General features: G+C 42.9%; 1 protein-coding gene across 4 annotated transcripts in view; it reads left to right on the plus strand.

Moving 5' to 3' along the window:
- Positions 1-22,711, plus strand: part of DYNC1I2 (dynein cytoplasmic 1 intermediate chain 2) — a 476,044-nt gene extending 453,333 nt beyond the window's left edge. For all 4 annotated transcript variants that reach the window (XM_086956121.1, XM_086956122.1, XM_086956123.1 and 1 more), the window contains 2 exons: positions 2,445-2,570; positions 21,498-22,711. In XM_086956121.1, the coding sequence (XP_086812247.1) occupies positions 2,445-2,570; positions 21,498-21,611 (240 nt within the window). In that variant the 3' untranslated portion in view covers positions 21,612-22,711. The remainder of the gene's footprint in view (positions 1-2,444; positions 2,571-21,497) is intronic.
- Positions 22,712-23,095: the final 384 nt, after the last annotated feature.

Consider the following 23,095-nt stretch of genomic DNA (forward strand, 5'->3'; position numbering starts at 1 on the left):
CCCAAGAAATAAGCCCGCAGGCGGCAGCGCGGTCATAGCCGCTGTACGGACCCCACACGAGGCATTTATGACAAGCAATGGGGCAATACAGACTCGGGAGCTCCGAGCATAGAAGGTGAAGCAGTGAGGAAGCGCAGCGTCGGAACGTTCTCCTTAGCGCGGTCTCCCTGAAGAGAAACCCACGCCGAGGAGAACGAGACGCTCTGGCTCCCTCTAGCGGCCAGAGGAGACCGCAACAAACAGGGAAATCACCACGTAAGAGCAACGAGTCTCCCGCGGCAATACGGGGCTCTGAAAAGCAAAACAATAGAGCACAGTATAAACATTAAGAATATTCACAAAATCGGCCCCAAATAAGTGCTTCACAACCCCACAATATACGGGCAAAGTGTGGAGAGAATAAGAAAACCACTTAACTGGCTGCGAAGCAGCGAAGAAAGAGGAAGTGGTCATAGGAGGGACGTCTTTCTTAGGGACTATGGACACTAAGAAAGGACTATATTATGGACTATCCTAATGGTTGTCATGGGACTTGTAGTTTATGATAAAAAAAATTGTCATTACTGTTTATAGCCCGTATCCTTTGTTCTGAGGTAGGGCTTGTGTTTTTGCTTTTTTGACTGCTGTGTGCTTTATGTAATAAACAGCAAAGAATGGGATAAAGCATAATCTGAAGCCTCCGGTCCGGACATAGAATTTTATTTGGGGAGGAACATACAGCCAGATTCATGAAAGAGCCATTTTGCGAGTCCTTAATAGCGATTATTAAGGAATCGCTATTAAGGACTTGCAAAACGGGATTCATGTAGGAATCGCTAAATAAATTGCGATTCCTACACATTCCTTATTTGCGATTAGCAATTATTTGCGATTAGCAATTTGCTAATTGCAAATAAGATAGCGATTTCAAGGGTGCCAGGGGTGTCCAAAGGACACCCTGTAGCACCCCTGGAAAGCAAATTTACACAGGTGTTGCGCACACACATGTCCAAAGGACATGTGTGTGTGTAACATGCAACAGATAAAAATGCACAAAAGTGCATTATTCTATTTTTTCGCTATTTACCACGAAGTCAGACTTCGTGGTAAATAGCGGCCAAATATTGCGAATTCGCAATTTAAATTTGGTTAATGAATTGCATTTAAGGAATCTCTAATAGAGATTCCTTAAATGATATTCCTCGCAAATATGCGATTTCGCAAATAGCGATTTTTGCATTTGGGATAATGAATCCCAAATGCAAAAATTGCGCTCGCAAAGGGCCAGATTCTCAGAATCTGACCCTTTGCGAACGCAATTTCCTTTCATGAATCTGGCTGATACTCTCTAAGGATCCCATAAACAGAAATGGGAGTTACACATTACCATGTATGAAAATGGGAAGGTCATGATACAATCCCCCAAAATAAATCTCTAGATCTTTACTTCTTTCTTTGATACCCTGAAGGCCCTAAGAGGGCTTTACCATAGCAAGGACCATTACCACTGATCCCATACCTACCATCTCTATCTGACTACAACACCACTAACTTAACCTTCTCCATTCTTTCCATCTATCCATTATGACAACATAAATCAAGGTATTGGGCACAAAAACCTGGAACAAATACTCGAAAAGCTACACAGACTGAAATATGGTAAAGAATCAAACACCCAGCCCTCCTATTATACACCACCACCCAATACCACCTCCTTCTATCAGCCAACCTCCTGCTCCAGTCCAGTCACACCAAAGCAAGAACTTAAATACTGACTATCCTTAGAAGGACTTACACATGTATGTGCCACTCACCTCATATATAATTACAAACACTTACTAGTCCTCTCCCCAAAATTAACTGCTCGACATCAACTTGAAACTGATTGCATGCATGTTTTGGCACAGTTTGCATACTTCACTGTCCGTCTCTCTTGCTTGACGAAATAAAATATTGGACACAGAAGTAGGAGGCTCAGAAATAGGATGGCTGCACACGCCTTGGCACAACTAGTCTGTTCATATTTGTGTAGTGCCTTCCTGTGTCTGCAATTTGGAAATGACAGGCAGACCTATTGGCTTGCCAGTGGTTGTTCAGTTCTAGTGCTGGCTTCAAGGTGTTATTACAGATTGTGCAAGCAATCTGTAACAAAAAGTCCTGACATGAAAGAATTACCCATTGTCCATAAAAAAAAAACTGGTATTGTATTGGAAATACCAAGCTGATGAATTAACTGTTATCACTCTACGTGACTTCTCAGGCTTTACACATGCTGTACCCTGCCTTACTGAGCCAAGTGCAGACATGTAATGCTCCATTTAGTTAAGCTGAGAAAAAACACTTTTTCCCAATTGTGTTAATTTGTTAGTTCAAAGAATGCAATGGTATGTGAAGGGCATGTTACATTTTCAATGAGCAAGCTACAAAATATGTGCTGAAGTAATGATATCTTTTGTTGCATGCAGGTACCAACGGCTAGCATCAATGTAGAAGGCTCTCCTGCCCTCAATCGTGTAAGATGGACTCATTCTGGAAGGGAACTTGCAGTGGGAGATTCCGAAGGGCAAATTTTTATATATGATGTTGGAGAGGTATGTTTCTTTTCGTTTGTCACAATGTTTTGCGTTTTATTGTTTATCCATACCTTTTGGTGATGGCTCAGAAATAAATGTAAAATATTGTAGCCCCAACTGAAGAGTAGTATTTTTATCAGAAATTATGTACATGCAGCATTGACACTTGAGCGCATGAATTGAGTTCTCTCTGTCATATAAAGTACAAGGCCAGACTCTTAAGTGTTTCTCACAGTTACAGATCTCAAAACTGAACATATCCTCCCACTCATCGAAAACCTCACCTGGATCTGAAGAACGCACCAAATACCTCTAAATTAACCATTTTCCTTTCTGCAGCAAATTTTTGAAAACATGGTTGCACTTTGCTTGGAATCCTACAATTGACCACAAAATTCTCCTATCAGAATGGCTGCCTTGCGGAAACAATATCTATCCATGTAGTTGAGAACACATTCACCTCCCTAAGAGAGGCGAACCCTCGCTCCTTTTGCTAGTTTGGCTGTCAGTTGCTTAAATGCTGCCGACCAATAAGCACTCCGAAATACTTTCTTCTCCTGCATGACTCAGATCAGCCTTCAGCAGTTTTCTTTGTCCTCTGTGCATCAGCAACTTGTCCCGCGGGAGACCTCTGCCTCTCTGCCACTTGTGAGGGTTAACAGCTATCCGTCTATGAATCCATTTTCTTCACTCTTTACGCGGTGCCTTTGGAATCTGTCCTAACCACTTAGGACAATCATAAACCAACAATACTACAACTACACCATGCTTTACCTGCGTCTCATCTGCTCATGAAATTTATTGCTTCATTACCAGATTGGCTGCAGAAGATTTCCCAGCAATTAAACTCACATACCAACAGGTGGCATCATTGGATTCTGCTGTGGATTCATCCCGCCTCTGGAAGTGACGCCAGAGAGACTTGCAAAGTCACCACCCCTACCCACTGACGTCAGTTAACAATAAAGCATTCTGTACCCTTAAACAAGGTGCATCAGTACAGGTCAATAACCGTGACAGGGTGCACAATTTAATTTGGACTCTTAGTAAACCTGAAAGTCTACTCCACAAAACGTAGAGGTGGGTCGGTGTTGAGAAATCTGCACTTAGATAAAGTAGTCACCAGTAAGAGCATTTAAGAGCATTTCTGAATGTATGTAACTTTTGATGGAACTGCAGATTCCTCATTGTTTGAAAACACACCAAAGAGTACCTCCCAAAAGGTGGATGGTCTAAATTGTGGACTTTACACCAGGAAATACCAACCATCGAATCAAGACAGTAATGCCAGGTGAAGGTGTGGCCAGACTAGCACGTAGCCAACTGGCAGATGCCTCAGCACTGGAACACCCCTAGCTAAGGCCATAGTGGCAGCCTTAGAGCTTGTGGAATGAGCCAAAGCACCTCAGGAACCTCCTTCTTGGCCAAGGCATGGCACATTTTTATGCAGAGAACAATCCATAGTATCTTTAGAAGCTTGAATTGATGCCTTGCTTCCAGTGGAGAACCAAGGCCTCCGATCTCCACCTTGTCCAGTTTGCCTTCCCAACCCAGACTTGAACTTGGTTTGGTGCAGGGAGAATGGTTTGCCACACATCAGGTTGGCCACTTTCAACCACCATTAAACATCTGCACTTGAATCCAGAACTGAGCCCAAAACTATGTGATCATATCCTAAATATCGCAGACGCGCTGCGGTGGCAGGAAGGCTTTGAACACCACTATGTCCACATCTACCTCTATGAAGAGAACCGTGTCCAGCGGGTGGAGGTGGTATTTCGGCTCTTTGATGGACAACCCCAGGAATGACTAACTTTTTCAACAGCCAGTTATTGAGGTCTGGGAGGATGTGCACTCCAGACCTGTAAAGATTGGCTTCAGCTACTGCTATGACCTTTGTGAATACCCATGGAGCCAACATGAGCTCAAAGGGCAGAACAGAAAATTAAAAGTATTCCTTCCCTACAACAAATTGGAGAAAATGTCTTTGGCCCTGCAGGATGGTGACATTAAATGATGTGCCTTGCAAGTCAAAGAACACCATCCAGTCCTTATGCCCAGAGTGGATAGCACCAGGGCTAAGGTGAGCATTTTAAATGTTTTCTTCCAAATTAAAAGTGTTCAGGAATCAAAGTACCAAAATCAACCTGTTCTGCTTTTTGGGCACCAGAAAATAACTGGAGTAACACCCACTGCATCTGTTCGGGCACCATCACCATTTCCCCTTTGTCCAGTAACAACTGAACCTCTCTGGTAAGGATGGAGGCGTGTTCTGCTGAACTCTGTTCAAAAACTGAAGGAAGAGCGAATTGCAAAATGCAAAGGGCCTAACCTTGACTGATGACCTGCAGAACCCACTGGTCGGAGGTAATTGCATGACAGTTAGTCACATAAAAATGTATTCTTCGGTCGCAAATACTAGACGAGATCGACTCCCATTTCGAGACACAGATCCCGAGATTCCCAGCCTATATTCTTCTTGGCCTCCTCAATGGCATCACCTTCCTGCTCCATTCTAGGAGAGGCAAACAAATGACCCTGACGTTAGGAGCAGCAGTACAGAACGTCCTGAAATACTGGGGCTCCACGGTACTTCCTACCTGATTAGGCTGGTTACACAAATTGTGGTTTATCTTGGGGATGGAAAGAATTTCTCTCTCTCTGACCAACCCCCGAGGCTTCCTTCCACGAACTCTGGGCCCCTCTTTTAGCGCTGCTGACATCTGAATTTACGGAGCTCACATGTCCCAAAAATCTTAGATTCTTACGTTTGGCTGATCCCCCACTGGCGCCCACTCCTTACACACCTGATCCTTAGCTGTTCTGGGCCTTCTTATTGGACTATAATATCCCTATTGCACGAGTTTACCTTATCTTTGAGGAGGGGGGTGGAGGCGGGAGGGGAGGGGGGTTTGTATTCAAGTTTATTGTTCTCTTTGCCACCTGCGCAATCATTTGTTCTTTTTGTGGAAATCAATAGAGATATCTTAAACAAAAAAAAATGTATTCTTCCAGCTACTGGGTGCAGGTTACTCCTTAAGGGGGAATCAGACCGGTTTAGTGGCAGCAGGGAATGAGGAAGACTGAGGCTGGCCATGCTGCTGTTGTCCCTCTCCTCTACTGTTGCAATGTCCCCCTGGTGCCCCTAAAGAGCCGAACAGGTTGCTGAACAAAGTTGGGATGGCTTCCTTTGGCAATAAGCCAGGTCCTGTCAGTGACCCCTGAACTTCCGTAATTGTAAGGAAAACTGGTGGGTAGGACATAGGAAGACTACGAAATGAGCCATAGCATGTCCATTATGAACAGTCCAAGATCTTAATCTGCCATGGCTCCAAACAGTCTGGAGCCCCCAAAGGGCTTGTGAATGAGGATGTGAGTGTATCTATCTAATGGAAAGACCATGTTCAAGAAGGGTAAGGCCAAGATGGTGCAGGAAAATACCATCTTGCCAAGTGTGTCACTGCGCTTAGATTCTCTGTCAAGTGGAGCAGTAAGAAAGGCATTCATGTTCACCTTGGTGGATGATGCCTGCACCATAAGACTTTCTGGAAAAGGTTGTGGAGTAAAAAACGTTGGACCACCTGGAGCAGAACTGTTGTGCCTCTCTGTGAGAGAGGGATTAGTAATAGCACCAAGCAGGGCTTTGCCCACACCACAGCCAAAGCATAGGGTGGATTGCACTATTCTGCAGATGGTGCATCTGAAGAAAGATGTGTATTAATGTGGAGCACCAGTGAGTGGTGATGGGTGGAAAATATAGTTCCTTTACTGCCAATCAGAGTCCCTGTGGGGTTCCAAGCTGATAATATTAGTGTTACAAGTGCAGACATCAATACTATGCTCCTCCTCGCTTTAACTACTCCAAGACCTGCTTTAAAAGAGCAGGATGAGTCTTAATCTGAAAGTAGATTTAGATTTGTTAGGTTTTTCTAATGGCTACTTCTAAGTTTTAAGTGCATATTCCTTACCATTAGTATATTCCCAGGCGTCAGTTTGGATTTCAAGATTTTCAATTAGTCTGTAAAGACTATGGAGCTGCAGGCATATCCAGTCGCACTTACAGTGACGGGCCCTTCCCCATTACCACGTGGTTCTGTGGACCTACTGCCAACCTGCTACCTAGGGTTCCTTTTGCTTGCCCGTCAATTCAACAACAGTACAAGAACTTCAAGGACTATTCACAAGGCCTGACATACTAACAGCGACAGGTGGTGCAGGAACCAGCCTAGACTTTTCCAGGCCCAGGACACGTGGTGGCAGCCAAGGCCATGAACATTAGTAGAGACAGCAGTCATCTTCCTACTCTTCCCCTGCTGCAGTAGCCGCAAAGTCACTCTGATTTGCTCTTTCAGTTTAACAGCCAGCCAGAGGGATGTATGATTTGATTTTTCCTCCGTTTGAAACCCATTGTGTCTTATCTATAGGTAATAAACCTTGTTCAGAGAGGCTATTTTCTACATATATTTCATCCTCCCTTTATCAGGACAAGCTCCACCAGACCATGCCACACTTTTGATGGTCATGGGTTCCACCTGATTCAGAGGTAGATGAGGGGTTTTACATGTGCTTCTCCCTCGTGCCTAAGTAAGAAGAAGGCCTTAGCCCTCCAACCTCTGAATGTCTTCTTGCAAAAGGAGAAATTCAAAATGTTCATTAAGAACTGTTCTAATCCCGAAAGAGTTGAAGTTGTCTCTGGACATGCAAGACACGTATTTTCATTTACCCGTCCTGCAATCCCACAGATGCTTCCTCCGGTTCACAGTGGAGTCAGAGCATTTTCAATTTGCTGTTCTGCCTTTCGGCCTCATCTCAGTTCTTCTGTGTTCATGAAAGTGATTGAAGTACATGCAACCCATCTTAAGAGATCTGGAATACATGTAGTCCCCCTACGTGGACAACTGGCCTCTCAAGGCAGGTTTGCCACAGTCAGTCACGAACCGCATGACGGTTATCTTCTTGATATCTCCGAAGTTTTCCATAAGTGAACCGAAATCCTATCTGATGTATATGCAGAGAACTCCCTTTATAGGGGCTATCTTTGACATGGGGGGGCACAAGGGCCTTTCCACTGCTGCAGCTAGTCCAGGACATTCAGGATATGATCTCAATGCGTCAGATTTAATTCTGGGTCTTGGTGACATTGGTTCTGAGGCTTCTTGGGCTATTAGCATCATGTGTCTTCTTTCTCCTGTGCGTCAGTTGGAGCATGCAGGTCCTACAGTGGAACCACCAGTTTCAGTGGTTCACCACTGTGCAAGTCTATCTGACAACATCTGCATCCTGGAGGAGACAACCCAAGAAATTCAGTAGTGTCAGAAAGACACCAACATGGCTTGTGGCAGGCTGCTCTCTCTACATGACCCAAGCTCACAGTAGTGCTGGATGCATTATATCTGGGTTGGAGACACCACCTGAGCAAAGTGAAAATCAGAGGTATGTGGGCTCAACATAATTTTGTTGGATCTTCAGGCCATCCATTTGACTCTAAAAGCCTTACTCCCCATCATGAAAGTCTGTGGGGACAAAATGACCACCATGTGGTACTGCAACAAGCGGGAGTGGGGTCAGGTGGAGAATGAGGTTCGGATTCTTGTGCTAGGAGGCTCTAAACCTTTGGACGTACCTGGATCAGCAGGATATTTTTCTAGTGACTAACCATCTAGTTGGGGGTCTCTGGACCCTAGAGCGGACGAGTTGAACAAGCATCAACTGATGGATCACAAATGGAGTCTCCATATAATGGGTGACCAAAAACCTCTTCAGCCACTGGGGCGTGCTCTGGGTGCAGCCACCACTTACAACGTGCAGTGTTGAGACTAATCCATGCTGGAATTTCACCTGGAAGGTCCATATTATATGCATTCTATCTAAATTGGAGCAAATGTCTCCTGTACACGTTCCTACCATTACCCCTCCTTCGAGTCTTGAAGAAAGTCCGGCCAGACTAGGCTCAAGTCGTCTTGGTAGCCCTTGATTGCACCAGGATGGTGTGTTACCCTCATCTGCTAGGTCCGAGCATTTGACTTCCGATTTACTGCCTGTTTGGGAGGAGATGACCTCCTTTCTCCGCAATAAGAGACAGTATTTACTCCCAGGTCACCACAATCTACACCTCCATGTATAAAAATTGAGCAGCAACAACTGAGCACCCTGGATTTTATGGTGGGGAATGTAATACTTGAAATCAGTTTATTTGGGATGTTGGGAGAAATGTGTTGCTTGGTATAAAGACAATCATCTTGGTCGTTTTTGAGGCCATACTTTCTGATCTGTTGTTCATTTTACCATGAGCCCAGCAAGCGCGGGCAGAGTTAAAAATTATCGGTCGGCCCTTTTGTGTTGGATAGACTAGACTTTCCTCTTCAAATCTACTTTTGTGGTTCCTGAAATGTCTCACACATATTACACCCAAAATCTTTTGCCATGCCATAATGGTACCTTAACCTGGTTTGAGCATTTCTCTAGTGAGCTCCATTTGAACCCATGAACAACTGTTCCTTGCGGATCGCAACCTTCAAGTCTTTCTCATTGCGATCACTTCTGCATTCCTTCTGGGGGTACTGCAGGTGCTGTCAGGTCAAACTCTGTACAGCTTTTTGTTCCCCATAAGTTGGACCAGGGCTATCTCTCTGCTTAAAGTAGCATGATACTTCCACATAAGGCAATTCTACAACCTTCCAGCATTTTTTATTCCACGACATTCTTCAAAACAGGAGGACAGACTTCATCGGCTGAATCCCAAACAAAACTTAAGTTTCTATGTTGAACACTCAAAGGTGTAGTATGTTAGTGATCAGCTCTTGGAGCTTTCTGGTGCTAAGAAGGTAAAAGTGGTATAAAAAAAGACTCTGCAGATGGATTATGATACATATAAAGATCTGATCTGTTACACTTCAGCCAAGCAAGAGCTTCATGAAGGTATAAGGGCATTTTTCCACCACAGCTAAGTTTGCTGCAACAACATTCATTCTTGGAGTCCCTGACTTGGATATTTGTCAAAGGGTGACGTGGGTGTTTTTCCACATGTCCACCTATCAATACTGGCTTGACAGCCCTGTCTGCAGAGATGTTTTTTTTTGCTTCCGGTCCTGCGGGAGTCTATTCTTTGAGTCTACGTCTCAGAACCTTGACCTTTTGGAAGGTACTGCATGGGTATCTATTCTGAAGGTGAGGAATCTGCATTTAGAAGTAGCCATCAGAAGAACAAGTTATTTATCTTGGGTCTAACTTTTTTTGGGTGGATTCTCTAGCTGCAGATCCGTCAATTCCTTCCCGCCTCTTCCTTCTGTGGAGTCAACATCTGCATATTTTAAAAAGGTTCCAAGTTATTTCTCAGCTCTCTGTCTTCTGCAATTTGTTTAAGCATATTCGCATCTAAAGGCACTGAAGGAGGACAGTACAGAAAGTGGTGCTCTGCTCGATTACTTATGGTGCAGTGTGAGGTTTCCCCAGCACCCACCTAGTGATGCTTGGGAGCTCTACTGAAAATCTTCAGAACCAGTCTGTCACCTATCAATATTTTAAAGGGCAGGAATCTGAAGTAAGAGTAGCCACAAGAAAGAATGTTACTGAGTGTAACTTGTTCATCTAGGAGTTAAGGAGAAAAAAAAGCTTAAGAGGGCATTGGTAAATAGCTTAAGCATATTGCCTGTGATGCTTACTACTTGATGGCGTGGTATTGACATCCTGATTGGTAAGTCACAAGCAATGCTAGTAATTAAAAGATCCGTGACATACCAGCATTGACAGTATATATTGAGTGTTGGACAGCCTGTGTTCCAGTAACACCAAATTGAACTGAGCTAGTCAGCTCAGTTCTTCTTGATGTCAATGCTACCTCGTTGGTGTGCCTGCTTACCATCTGATCAAAAAACCATGGTAATTTGCAGGTCTTGAGAGCCTGCCCCAGTGACTGCAAGTCTCAATGAGAGGTAGAGAATATATGGAGCACTCTTACATCCTTCCAACCCGCTACCCTTCCAGGTGGTTAAGCTAGCTGGAATCAAGTGATATCAAGCAACCTGATCGAGGCCTTGCTCTTGTTCATCTATTTCACTACTGTATGTGCACTTGCTCTTCATTGCTTCTAGGTATCATTTATGTATTGTATATTTATAAAGTTCATGCCTTTAGAACAGACTGTTTCAAAGCAAATAGGGGCGGGTGAAAAGGGATCTGAAATGCCGAATGGTATGGACACTTCCGCAGGGTATTAAGAGTTTGAGGCAGACAGAGAAACAGGCTATTTCAACAGTCGGGTCTAGAGTGTTTTTTCTGAATCCAAGGAAGTTATAAGCATCTTGGGGTAGCTATCGTTAAGGAATTCATAATATTGGGATAAAGGCTATAAAGCAGTGCTCCCCAAACTTTTTAGAACTACGACTTTTTAGTTCGACAAACTTTTGCGACCCACCTCACTTTAATGGACATTTGGCAGGCCAGTTTGTAATGCAACTAAATCATTGTGTCATTTACAGACAGGACATTTTCTATTGAAATGATCGCTAAATTTGCTCAGGCATACATTTTACTGATAGCATTATATTACTCACAAATGATAATGTGTGAATTGGCGTTTCTGTGAATATTTATTATTTGTGCATCACCAAGTAAATTAAAGTGTCTTGATTTGTTCTGATCCTATTAATATTTTGTTTCCACTCCACTTCAGAATTACAAATAAGTGCGTCATTTTGGTTTTCCTAACTGCTGAATGTGTTCAGTTTACTTGTAGGCATTTACATTTTGTTGTGTGTTAACACAATATGACATTTTACAGCCTTTCCTTTCACACTTCATGTACTCCAGTAAGAGTGTCATATAATTAACTTTCCTTTTCTTTCTCTGACTGCATAGTGAGAGAAGTTTATTAACATCAGTCCCCATGAAAAAAAAAATAACCAGCAGAAGACACAGCCTGACATTTGACCTTAATATCTTTGAAGCTCAGCAAGTCTGACAAGATAAATATAGAATTTAAAGGCATCTTTATTTATTGCTTTGACTCTCGTGACCCACCAATAATCTCCCCGTGGTGACCCTCAGTTTAGAAAACATTGCTAGAACGATTTAACTGCCCAATTTCTGCTGAAGCTTTTTGGGGACTGGGTCTGAGTTGTCTAGATGGTGTTTATTAGATTCTCATCTGCTAGAACAATAGCAGAAGGGGTCATGTGAATTTTTTTTTATTTGAATGGTAAGTAGACCTCTAATGGCAGCAAGTGTAACGTTTTCAAAGTTTCGCTTGTGGAATTGTGTGAACTTGGATTGTAAATAGGGCTCCCGGTTTTATGGTGGTTATTTTTGGATGTTACCATCTATATTTATTTTTTGATGAGGTTATCTATATTTATCGATATTTATTTTTGGTTTAAAAAAAAATGAAGCTGACCCTCCTTTATATCCACATTTATTTTACTGATAAATGTGCACTCATGCTAGAATTCCCTGACAGGTTTCAATGATATGAAAACCCACAGATGATAAATCAATGCACTTATATGAAAACATGGACTTTTTTTATTAACCTTGTGCATATCTACTCTAGTTTAAGTCCCTTTACTAAAATATCTTTCTTTTTGAAACTCTCTCCTATTAAGCCGTACAGCTAGTGGCCTGGCAGTCATGCATATAGAATCACTAACAACAAACCAATTTCGTTTTTATGCACATTTAAATATAAATACAGACGAGAAAATAAATGCTTTACAATCTGTATCTGTATAAATAACTAAAAACAGCAAACAGGGAGCCTTAATTGTAAATAATCCCTGCCATGGTAATTGGCTAGTCAGCGTGATGGGCATGTGCGAGCTTCGTGATGACTGAATTGCCAAATCCAGAAGTAGTGTGCCATTTCTCAGCAGCAACGGTGGTATTTTCTTAATGTAATCAGTTGGGTTTAAGTGGGCCTTTATGTTAAGGTTGTTTTCAGACCAGACCGTCTTATTTTGGGCAACGGGACTGCTAAAAACGTAAGACCAAGTGGGTGCCTAAAAGTAGAATATCTTTGTTTGTCTATTATGAACTGTCCAGGGGAAGATTGCTTTGAGACATCTAGTGAAGTAGCATTGTACCCTTTTCAACCATGCAAGCTAGAGGTCATCAGCATAAATTGGGTATTCAAACTGGAAGGTCTTTATAATTTAAACTGCCGCCTCCATGGTAGGGCCGTCCTAATGGGCAATCTGGCAATGCCCAAAGAGAAGACCTAACAGATCACTGAGTGGGCCAGTTTTGAGCTGTTTCTGGGCCTGCTTATGGTCTGGTGTGCCGTATTTAGGTCTCGCCTAGGCAGCGCACATGCGCTTCTCAAGGAGATGACCTTTAGAAATTGGTCAGCTCTTTTCAAGCACTCGTGCTTGTGCTGGCATCCACCTTGCGGGAGCGAGCAGCGGCATGCGCACTAATTGAAAACAAATGGCACGCGCGCCGCTGCTCGCTCTCGCAAGGTGGATGCCAGCACAAGTGCGTGAAAAGAGCTGTTTGCATTTGCCTGCTCTTTTTTTCCACTGCTTGTCTTGCCGTCGCTTTCCCATCTCAGCGTGTAATGCTTTCACTTTTGTTGTTTTTTTATCAGCCACGCGTTCAGGGGCCATCTGTTGTTTTTTTTCTAATGCCCATTGGATACTCGATTAGCGGCGCGTTCATGGAACATCTGTTTTTTTGGGGGGAGGGGTATGTGCTTTAAGGGGCTCCAGCAGCAGCACAGCCCGCGTGCCTCTCCTTGCTTCACTGCGCTCAGCTCTAGTCCTCGCCTGGCTCGTGCTGCCCCGCGCTCCCGTCACCTAGGACACAGCCTCCCTCCTCCTCTCACTATTCACAGGGTCTGAGAGCTGCCGCTGAAGGACTGCCAGGAAAACAAGCGCTACTGCTGCACAAAACAAACCCACAACAGGCCCAGGCTACTAAAGGACAGGAAAAGTAATCCAAGCTAATACAGCAAAAACAACAGCACATTAAAAATGACGATATTTGTTGTGGATCTCCTATAAGATGTAATATGTGTTTCTTTACAAATGGCAGTAAAATTAATATTTCAATATGAATGTATGCATATGGACATCTCCATTCTTACCGAAATGTATCCTCAGAAAATCCTTCGCCTCTCTGTTTCTTAACTACACCATTCTCAACTGCAGACTTTGGGAGGGAAGTAGTGGTCGGTCACAAAAGAACGATTTTAGACTCTTTCCCACAAATTTCTTTCACGCCTACCAGTGTCTATCATTGCCAACAGACCCAACTCACACAGGAGACGTACGATTTTTTAAGCCAAAAAAGGCTTTATTTTAGCTGTCGCCTGCAATATATTCCGCTTCAATATAAGTGAGTGGGAAAAATACATTGCCCCAATATTTTGTCAAAATTTCCAACCTTCCTGCCTAAGGTTATCAGAAAGCTCTGTTTCATCTAGGGTTAGTATCTGGCCAGTATTTTACCAACATGGTCTGCAGTTCACGTTAAGGAGAGTAACAAAATTATAGAAATCAACAGAAGCTGATATCTTTCCCATTTAAAATATACAGCTAAAACAGCAAATACAAGGACAAATCACTGAAGCAAGACCTCGGAGCCCTGTAGACAGTACTAAAACAATTATTCAAAAACACAGAGGTCAAATTCTCATGTTGAAAGAGGTATAGTAGATTGTGCACACTAACTTAGGAAGGTTAAATCTCCTGGCCACTTTAAGAAATGGCACGTAGGCATCATTTTTGTTTGTGAGAAATGGCAGAACTGTATTAGGGACACCATATTCCAACTCTGGCCTCTCTGTTAATATTCTGGAAGGTATAGTGTTTATTCGCAAATAAAAAGCCCCTTAAAGTAACACATCTGAAAGCAATGCTTTACAAAACGAAAGCTAGCAATGGAACTCGCTAGCCTGCTAACCCCGGATACATGTGGTAACTTGACAGCATAATAACTAACTTGGTGCCACTAATACATCAAATTAACCCCCACCCACCCTAAGATCCTCCCCTTTCCCTCACAACCCACAAACATCTTAAAGCCCTATCTATCCACTAATTCTCAATATGGATAATTCTAAAACCTTTTACAGGCTAACTTTTAAAACCCACTTTAAAACCAAAATCGGTATATCCATCCAAGAGCCTAGCCACCACTCTTCCTCATAGGTCCTTTAGTACTATTCCTCCTATAATCTTCTTCAATGTACAAGGTAGTAATTTTCAAACAGTTTTGTTCTGAGCACATAACAAGGATAAATGTAAATAACCCTTTTATTACATGGGAATGTATTGATATTTAGCATCTGGTAAATTCAGAGACCGTTCCAAAGGCAAAAGCCTCCTCCATTAGCCATTGATACCTATGAGCCAGTATTTATCTGTAGAGCTAATACAATTCAACTGGCAGGGTGTCCCCAGCTGAAAACTTCCGAATTCCTATTGTTAATATCTTTAATCACTTCTAGGACCTTCTCTCTGCTTCCTAAATACTGCAGTGATATTTCTGCATGCGGGAAAGATTCCACAACGCACTAGCTTCCAATACCATTTATTTACCTTGCATGTTAGAGGAATAATCATAAATATATCAAAAAGATGCCATGTATACCTGTTTAAGAATACAGCATTCACCAACAATGCATCTCTTATTTCTGGCTCCTGCATAGGAGGGGACTCCCTTTTCTAGAGCTAAACCAACAGTTTCCTGGAGTTGTCTCAGTTGCAAAGTCACTCTTCAAAGAATACAAAATCAAGCAGCAGCTCTGCCTCAACCTCACAAAATGGAAGTCACAGCTTAAAGGCATAGGCAAAGTCAATATATCTGGCTAAACACTTAGAAGGTCCCAAAGGCGAGACCTATTGGCTATGCCAATGCTTGTTTACAGTTGATTTCACTGATCTTACCATAAACATTACCTGTAGCAAGCACAAATGCATGGTGTCTTGCATACCCTGCAAAACTCTTCTTTTTACCACTTTTATTCCTTCTCATGCCAAGAGAGCATTACTTAAACCAACATGCATTGACCTATGATGTTAAGAAAGGGATATTGATATCCAGGGATAGGGGCAGTCAGAGTCTCCAGCTGTAAGAGTGCTGCCGCAAGGGTATCTGAGCTGTGGAGACTTCTAAAGCGTGTCTTTACAAGTTCAAAACTGCACTGATTTGCAAATGAGGGCCACTTTTTTCTTACCCTTTTCACTAAAAGGTACTCATTTTATTTTGGTGCCTGGGCCTATTATTTGTCCAAGTCCGACCCTGGCAGCCTCAGGCAAACTTTCTACAGGGGATTAAACAAACGAACTCCTTTGTAATTTAAGGCATCCATTTTAGTTCCTACAGTGCTTCTATCTTTGTTACTGCCTCCACCATCATGTATTATCTTTTCTCCAACAAATGGTGATACCTCAAATACGAAGACATAGAGGCATTAAACAAGAATTGGTCTATACTATTCAAATTGTAAACCTCTTAGTTATAGACAGTTTGAAAGAAGTTCCACTTTCCCTCATTAAAGCTTTTTTTCAGCTTCCCATTACCCAAATTGGTAGCAGACTTTCTCCTTAGAAAATAAGTGTATGTACAATCTATGTACAATTCAAGTCAAGTCAAGTCAAAGAATCTTTATTCGGTGATTAAAAAACACCATAAAAGCACACTCATATTTACATGTTAAAAAGTCATTAAACATTTCAGGGTTCTTTGTACAGTGAATTAACAAAACATAAATACAACAATATAGCCATATTTAACACTTAAAAGTTAAAGTAAAAACATTTCAGTCTTCTCCTCTAGTAAGCCTTAAACGAAGTGCTACTTTGATAAAGTTCATAATGCTACACAGTGTTAGGGGTTCCTCAGCTTTCTGTAAGAATACAAGTGCCTCCCTAGCGTGGACCAAATTAGCATTTTTCAAAATATTTACAAGGTATCTGCGTCTGGGCATTGAGTAAAAGGGGCAGAGTAAAACAAAATGAAGGGAGTCCTGCGGAGACCTGTTGTCGCAGCCGCAGGGCCCCTTCTGTTCTATTGATGTAGCAAACCCCGCTGGTGATGCCAACATAAATGGGAGAAGGTTCAATCTGAAACGGCACATCAGGAACCTATCCTGAGCATTGTACATGAGGAACAAGTATGGCTCCATACCTTCCACGCTCTTCACTAGGTGATGGGCCCTCACTGTCTTTTTGCACCCTTCAGCCTCATCTCTGTGTAGGTTTTTCCGCTCTAGAAAAATTCTCCCTACATGCAGTTTATTCTGGGCTACAATAGTTACAGGATGAGTAAAGAGGTTCCCAAAACCTAGCTCCTCCAGGGTATTCTTCACATAAAGGAGCCAGGGGATGCGCACACACTTGTCCCTTTTTAGGCAGTCCGATAAGATTTCTCTACTAAGTGTCGCATCAGGATTGTACCAGATTTTTAACCAAGCGATAATAGGCCTCAATTTTATCAGATCTTCTATATATGGTCTCCCTAGCTCCCTATGGGCAATCAAACCAGCAGTACTTTGTGGTACCCTCAAGAGTGATTTCAGATATTTATTTTCTTCACGTTGGATACTAGTGGTATTGACAAAGCCCCATACTTCTGCCCCGTAAATTACCTTGGAGCATGATACTGAGCTGTACAGATTTATCACCTGTTCCGGGGACCATCTTCTTAGCCTCCGGCCATAGCTAGCAATTGCCCCGTTAGATGCAATCATTTTACCACAAGGTTCCTCCACCAGGGTATCAAACTGCAGGGCACCATCAAATGTTACACCAAGGTATGGAAACGTTTTGACCTCTTCCACAATGTGGCTCCCTATTTTGTATGTAAATTTACAGGTGGTTTTTTTCCCCGCCAGGAGCACATAGGATTTACTCAGATTTACAGAAAGGTCCAAGGCACTCATGAACCTAACAAAACCATCAATCAGGGTTTGTAGGCTCCTTGGTGTCCGTGCGATCAGTACCGCGTCATCTGCATAAAGCAGAACAGGAATATGACGCGACCCAACCCTTGGGCAATCTGCCTTCAGACCTAACAGAAACTGCTCCAAATTATTAATATAAAGGGAAAACAAAAAGGGAGCAAGAATGCAGCCTTGTCGGACTCCACTCTTACAGGGAAAAGAACTAGTCAGCCCCCCCTCCCTATTAAAGCGGACTTTGGCGGTGGTGTCACTGTGCAGTTCCCTCAATATATTAATTAGACCACTCTCTATCCCCATACTAAGCATCATGCCCCACAATTTTTCCCTATTGACGTGATCGAATGCTGCTGCCAGATCCATGAAACCCATGTAGATGGATTCATCACTAGCCATGGTATACTTGGCAGTCAGCATATAAAGGTTCAGGCACTGGTCACTAGTGGACCTCCCTGCCCTAAATCCGTATTGAGTGTCCGAGAAGATGTTTTTTTCCTCGGTCCACTCGGACAGTCTATTAAGAATTGCCCTCCCCAAAAGTTTTGCTGACACATCAATCAGGGAGATCGGGCGGTAGCACTTTGGGTCATCCCTGTTGCCCTTTTTGAAAATCGGCACAATTACTGCCGTGGACCAAGACGGGGGCAGGCCACAGATGATAGCAGTATTAATAACCCTTGTCATTAGGGGAGCCCAGAGTTCGATGTTACTCAAAAACAGATCAGGGGGATTCCATCAGGCCCCGGAGCTTTATTTTTGGTCAGGCCCTCAATCCCTGCAATGATCTCTTAATGGAGAATTCTACCAGTGGAGCCTCAGTTGGAATGGCCGGTAGGTCTACAGTAGAACCAGGCTCATGATTGTACAGGCCCCTATAGTGGTTGACCCACTGCTCTGGGAGAATATTGACCCCTATATCCGAGGTATCTTTTTCCTGGAAAGTTGGGTTATTAATTATTTTCCAGAAACCTGCTAGGTCCTTTCTTTCCCCCGCTTCTCGTAAATCTGCCCACGCTTCCGCCTGCAAGGCGAGTTTCCTCCTCTTAATTTCCTTTTTATAAATTTCTCTGCACACCTTAACTTTGTGGGGGACCCTTGGTTTAGTTTTAAGGCAGCTTTTCAGCTCCCTCAAAGCTTTGGAGCAGTCATTGTCGAACCATCGGGGTTTCCCGTGGTTCTTAAATGGGACACTAGTCTTTAGCAAACCATCGACCAGATTAGCGATCTGGTCGAAAGCTTCCATTATCCTCGGTCCGCGGACTTCTGTGTCCAAACAATCATTAAAAGCAAGTTTGCCTGCGTCCACCAGGCCCTTGTAGAACTTTTCCCCGTCTATTTTAGCCCATTTTAGTCTCCTGCCCTGGTCTGTTGCTCTCTCAGTGAAGGTGCGTTGAACTGTAATACTTAGACCCACCATATACAGCAGCTCCAAGACAAGAGGGTTATGGTCACTAAAGCCACTCCATTCGATCCCTACACTAGTTGTCTTATTAATTAAGGACCTTGAGACCAGAATGTAATCTATGAAGGAAGAGCATCCTCTACCCTTAAATGTGGGGGGGAGTGTGCCATCCTCCTGCATCCCTACCATATTAATGGTGTGTTCAAGGTCATATTTAAACCGTAACATTCTGAAAGCTGAGCCCAACGGCGTATGAGAGAAATGCGGTCCCTTCTCCATAGGGCATCGAGACCAATCTGTGCTTATTTGGACCAGTACCGGGCACAAGTGGCAATTATAATCTCCCATAACCACCAACCCATGTGACTGCCCATTTTTTTTGGCCTGTTATGACCTGGCCCAACCTATTATCTAATTCAGTAACAAGAGAGATGTTAGATCCCGCTATCTCATTGTTATAAAGGTTTACTGCAACAAATCTAAGACCTTTCCCAGTGAACCTGACTGCCTGAATCCTGTGGGAATTCCAATCAAGGCAAGTGTAACTTCCCGGAAGGCTCAGATCTGTATAAATAGCTAAACCTCCCATGGCTCTCCCTGATCTTGATTTTTGAGCAGGTACAAAAAAACACTTATACCCTTGCAGATGGAAATTATTCTCCTGGGCCCAGGTCTCCTGCAGACAAATTACATGGAATTTTCTGATATAGTCAAGCCACTCTTTATTATTAAATTTCCCAGCCAGGCCAGCTATATTCCATGAGATGATTTTTAGTGCCTCACCCCCCCTGGACCCCTCCTCCCTGTGACCCACCTAGTGATTCTCGCACTTGTTTTCCCAATTCCGGTCCCTGTGCGTCACCTATACATGCAATATCTACAGCCCTAGGTTCATCCAGCACATAACTCCGGGCGCAACTTGATGACTTTTGTTTTGCCTCGGGGCTGTGCTTCTCCCACTCAGCATTTAGAACCCCTCTACCCCCTATACCGCATATGCCATTATCTCTTTGTCAATCTACCCCTTCAAGACCATCCAGGCAGTGGAACCGATTGAATGTGTGGAAGGGTGGCTCTGGGCGGCTAAATAATGGCCTGGGATTGAACTCGTGATGAACACCCCTTCGACCCACCCTTTCCCAGTTGTCATATGAACGGGTCACGTGTACAGGGGCTGGGATGGGGGGAAAGAAGAAAGACACATGAAGTGTTTGAATTGTTGTTACCTGTGATCTGTTCTTTCCCTGGCATATGTGAGCAACTGTTCCAGCATCCCTGAAGCTCACCAATATGCAATCCCCTATGATGGATTTGCGTGTTCTCCCTATTCAAGGCACCCTTCTGACCATTATGATCTCATTGCTTAAGTGTACGGGTAAGGGTCTATTCAAATTTAGCCACTTAATCACCCTGCTTTTCAGAGCACAGAAATCCTCGGCTTCACCTGCCTCTAGTGGTGGGACGCCCGCCATGACTACTGTAAAGTCATTCGCCTCTGGTGGTAAATTGGGTCTACGTGGCCTGGGGGGAAGCTTCATTAGTGGAGTGGGTGCAACACTATCTGTGGGCTGTACCTGGGGAACAGCATTTGCAGGGGGTATAGGTCCTATGGGGTTAGGTGGCTTATTTGGGGCAGGGTTATTCCTCTGGGTTTGTGGTGGGGCGGCCGCAGTTGCAACCTGTGAGGGAGCAAGATGCGTAACACTTTTTGGAGCTGTTGGGGTGGCAATAGGTTTAGGAGCCCTCTCATGAGAATTGGCCGGATTTTTCATACTGCTTAGTGTAGCCTCAAGAATGGTTAGTCTGATTTCCACTTTTTTGATGCTTTCACTAATTGGTAACAAAAGTGACCTAAGCAGGAATTCCAAATTACCCTATGTACAATTCATTATTTCCAGACTTGGTTTGAATGATATATATGCAAAACCGCAGTAGTGGTTAATGATATTACACATCCTACAACACAACAATTTATATGGGTATTTAGGTGAAACAACTATTAACTAAAAAGCGGCATGGTGCTATTTGATACCAGACACCCTACTACCAATGGTGCAGCAAAAAGAGCGATGGTTCCAAAGGGCCACTGCTCATAGCATGTATACAAAAGATATCACAGTACTCCAAAGTGTAGTCTGTTAATTATAATCTTAGTTCAATAAATCGAGGTGAGGAAGTGTTCGATCCAAGTTTTGTTTGTTGTTAAAGATCTTCATGTAAGGGAAGAAATATCAGGCAGTACAGCCAACATTTGTTTAATCATTAACGTGACTTTTTCCAGGCTCTTATCGTTGTAAATGTCAACCCAGAAATTCCGGTAAATAATCTATTTTCATATACACCATTCTCAAGCAAGGAATTCTACCACAAATATGTTTAGACTGGACTTTCCCGCCCACCTATCAAACACTGGGCACCTGCGTGTCAATCCAAGCACAGACAACAGAATCCAAATGCTTACGTACATTAGGCTGATCTGTACAGTGACATGATGTATTTATATTCAAACATCATATCACTACATGATGTGAGGACAATGTTACCAGCATGCCTTATTTTCATCAGGATTATTCCAAGAAAGTACAAAATCAAAACACAACTTCTATATTGACTTTTAGTGACACTCAACATGTTTGTTTCATTACAGCAATTTGCAGTTCCACGCAATGACGAATGGACACGTTTTGCCAAGACCCTCGCTGATATAAATGCAAACCGAGCAGATGCAGAGGAGGAAGCTGCAAACCGCATATCCGGCTAAATTCGATGTATTATGGCAGCTATTCTTCGCAACTTTGGAAATAGCTTCATTTAGCTCTTATGAAAACTAGCATATTTCTATTGGAAAATACTAATACGATTCGGATGTGGATATAAAGCATTTCTAAGATTTGTAACCTCCACTTGCAAAACAAAATTGTGCAGGACGTATTTATTTATGTGCGTGTTTAGTAAACTTATTCTGCCTTGTAAATTTTAACACTACCAGACTTCCCAAAAATTCACAATTTTGGCTTTTTAAGTATAACAGTATGAAAAGTTACTTATGAAAAGTAGTGGATAGATTTAAGCAAACGAATTAAAAGTAAATTGCAACTTCAAGAATAAAACAGCATATTTTAATATCCTTGTTAAATATCTGCGTGTCAAGCATTATTTTTTTTGTGTAGCAGCACACATCCTCTCTAAAAAAAAATGTCATTCCGTTTTCCCTCTAAACTGTTCATTTGTTTATTGTGTTTCTAAAGTGTTTTGGAATTAATGCTTATTTTGTTATGCTTGCTTCACTAGTAAATGCAACAAACATAAGGTTTCATTATAACCTGCGTTACATGGATTTTGATGTTTTCTTATGTCACCTTACAGACTTTTCTCATTGCTCTAGACGACAAATATTTCAGCTTGTATTAAGCTATCTTTTCGATGTATCCTTGTACGGTGAACAAGTGTGGAACCACAATTGTAGACGAGGCTCTCAAAACACGCAACTTCTGCCGTACACTGCGCTGTCAAAGCACCTTGTTCTGTTAAAGATGGTATAACCTGAACTTGCACGCTAATATTAGCTGGGAGAACCAACTACAATCCTTTGGATGTTGGAGAGGTGTGTGTAAATACCTTAAATTTGCATACCCAAGCTAAACCTGTGATTACACAACCACCAGCACACATGTGCCACTTCATCCTATGTTCATCTTGAGTGTATTCAAAGGCATAATGTTTTTTGTGGGGTTTTTTTTTGACTAAGCAAGAAAGACTCTTTTTTACAATTCGTTGTCATGACATTACCGTCATAGTTTGTGTTCTGTTACCTGTTTTTTTTCCATCCCTTGCAGAAAAATAAAACAAAAAATGATAAAATGTCCATTTCATGATTTTACTTTAACAATAATTATAGGATCACTTGATAAAAAGTTATCAGGGCACGAGTCGGGAGGTACACGCGGGTGGACGGCCTCCGCCCACTGTTTTCACAGGGTGAACGTCGTCCACAGCTGCGGCCCGTGGAAAGAGTTACGGTGGGGCAATTATCCATATTCCGGTTTTTAGCATCCGCCACCCTGCCCCTCCCCCGCCCCGCCTTCCTGCCCCACCGTAACTCCTTCCACAGGCCACGGCTGGTCGTCCACCCTGCTAAGAATTTGGGCCCCACTGAATAATGTGCTGAACTGGTCCCAGTGTAATTTTCAAACACCGGGACACTTTCAGCAGAGCCTGCACGTTTTCTGCTTTCCACTGCCTCAT

Source organism: Lissotriton vulgaris, chromosome 2_1 (assembly GCF_964263255.1).
Source record: "Lissotriton vulgaris chromosome 2_1, aLisVul1.2, whole genome shotgun sequence".
NCBI classification, from domain to species: Eukaryota; Metazoa; Chordata; class Amphibia; order Caudata; family Salamandridae; genus Lissotriton; species Lissotriton vulgaris.